This window comes from Egretta garzetta, unplaced genomic scaffold (genome assembly GCF_000687185.1).
Source record: "Egretta garzetta isolate BGI_Z169 unplaced genomic scaffold, ASM68718v1 scaffold41, whole genome shotgun sequence".
Classification (NCBI taxonomy): Eukaryota; Metazoa; Chordata; class Aves; order Pelecaniformes; family Ardeidae; genus Egretta; species Egretta garzetta.
In genome coordinates this window covers 2,436,205-2,436,928 of record NW_009258755.1, presented here as the reverse complement: position 1 = coordinate 2,436,928, position 724 = coordinate 2,436,205, and the positions used below count along the sequence as shown (strand labels likewise).

The 724-nt window shown below is 68.4% G+C and overlaps 1 protein-coding gene across 1 annotated transcript in view; it reads right to left on the bottom strand.

Annotated features, from left to right (window-relative positions):
• The window catches only part of LOC104135515 (sulfotransferase family cytosolic 1B member 1-like), a 2,344-nt gene extending 2,056 nt beyond the window's left edge, over window positions 1-288 (bottom strand). The window contains exon 1 of the mRNA XM_035888896.1: window positions 76-288. Within this exon, the coding sequence (XP_035744789.1) occupies window positions 76-288 (213 nt within the window). The remainder of the gene's footprint in view (window positions 1-75) is intronic.
• Window positions 289-724: the final 436 nt, after the last annotated feature.

Sequence of the window (724 nt, the reverse complement as noted above, 5' to 3'; positions counted from 1 at the left end):
GCCCCCCACCCCGGGCCCCAGAGGGCCCCCATCCACTGGTGTTGCCTTTCAGCAACCCCCCAAGTCCCAGCCCACAGGGGCTGCAGGCTGGTGCCTCCCTTCCCAATCATGGCCCCTTTCTGGTGTCTGGGGACGCTCACCAGATTTGGGGAAGGTGACCACCACGATGTCCTCGGGGCGGCTCTGGAAGGTGTCGATCCGCTCCCAGTCACGGGCAAAGGCACTGACCATGGGGATGCCATGCACCATGCGCCAGGGCTGGCGCAGGTAGGTGTCCGAATCGGCCATCCTGCTGGGGACGGGGACGTGTGGGGGGTGGCTGGCTGGCAGTGGGGAGCATCATGGGGCCACCTCATCCCCCAGGGTCCCCAAAATCCCAGCTGTGCCCAGCCATCCCAGCCACGAGAAGGAAACCATCCCCTGCTTGCTGGCATCCCAGGAGGTGGCACCCGCCTCCCACAGGGGTTTTGGGGGCCGGCTGGCGAGGTGTCCGAATCGGCCATCCTGCTGGGGACGGGGACGTGTGGGGGGTGGCTGGCTGGCAGTGGGGAGCATCATGGGGCCACCTCATCCCCCAGGGTCCCCAAAATCCCAGCTGCCCCCCCCCCCCCCTGCCACAAGAAGGAAACCATCCCCTGCTTGCTGGCATCCCAGGAGGTGGCACCCGCCTCCCACAGGGGTTTTGGGGGCCGGCTGGCGGGGCTGGGGGCGTGGGGGAGGGAGG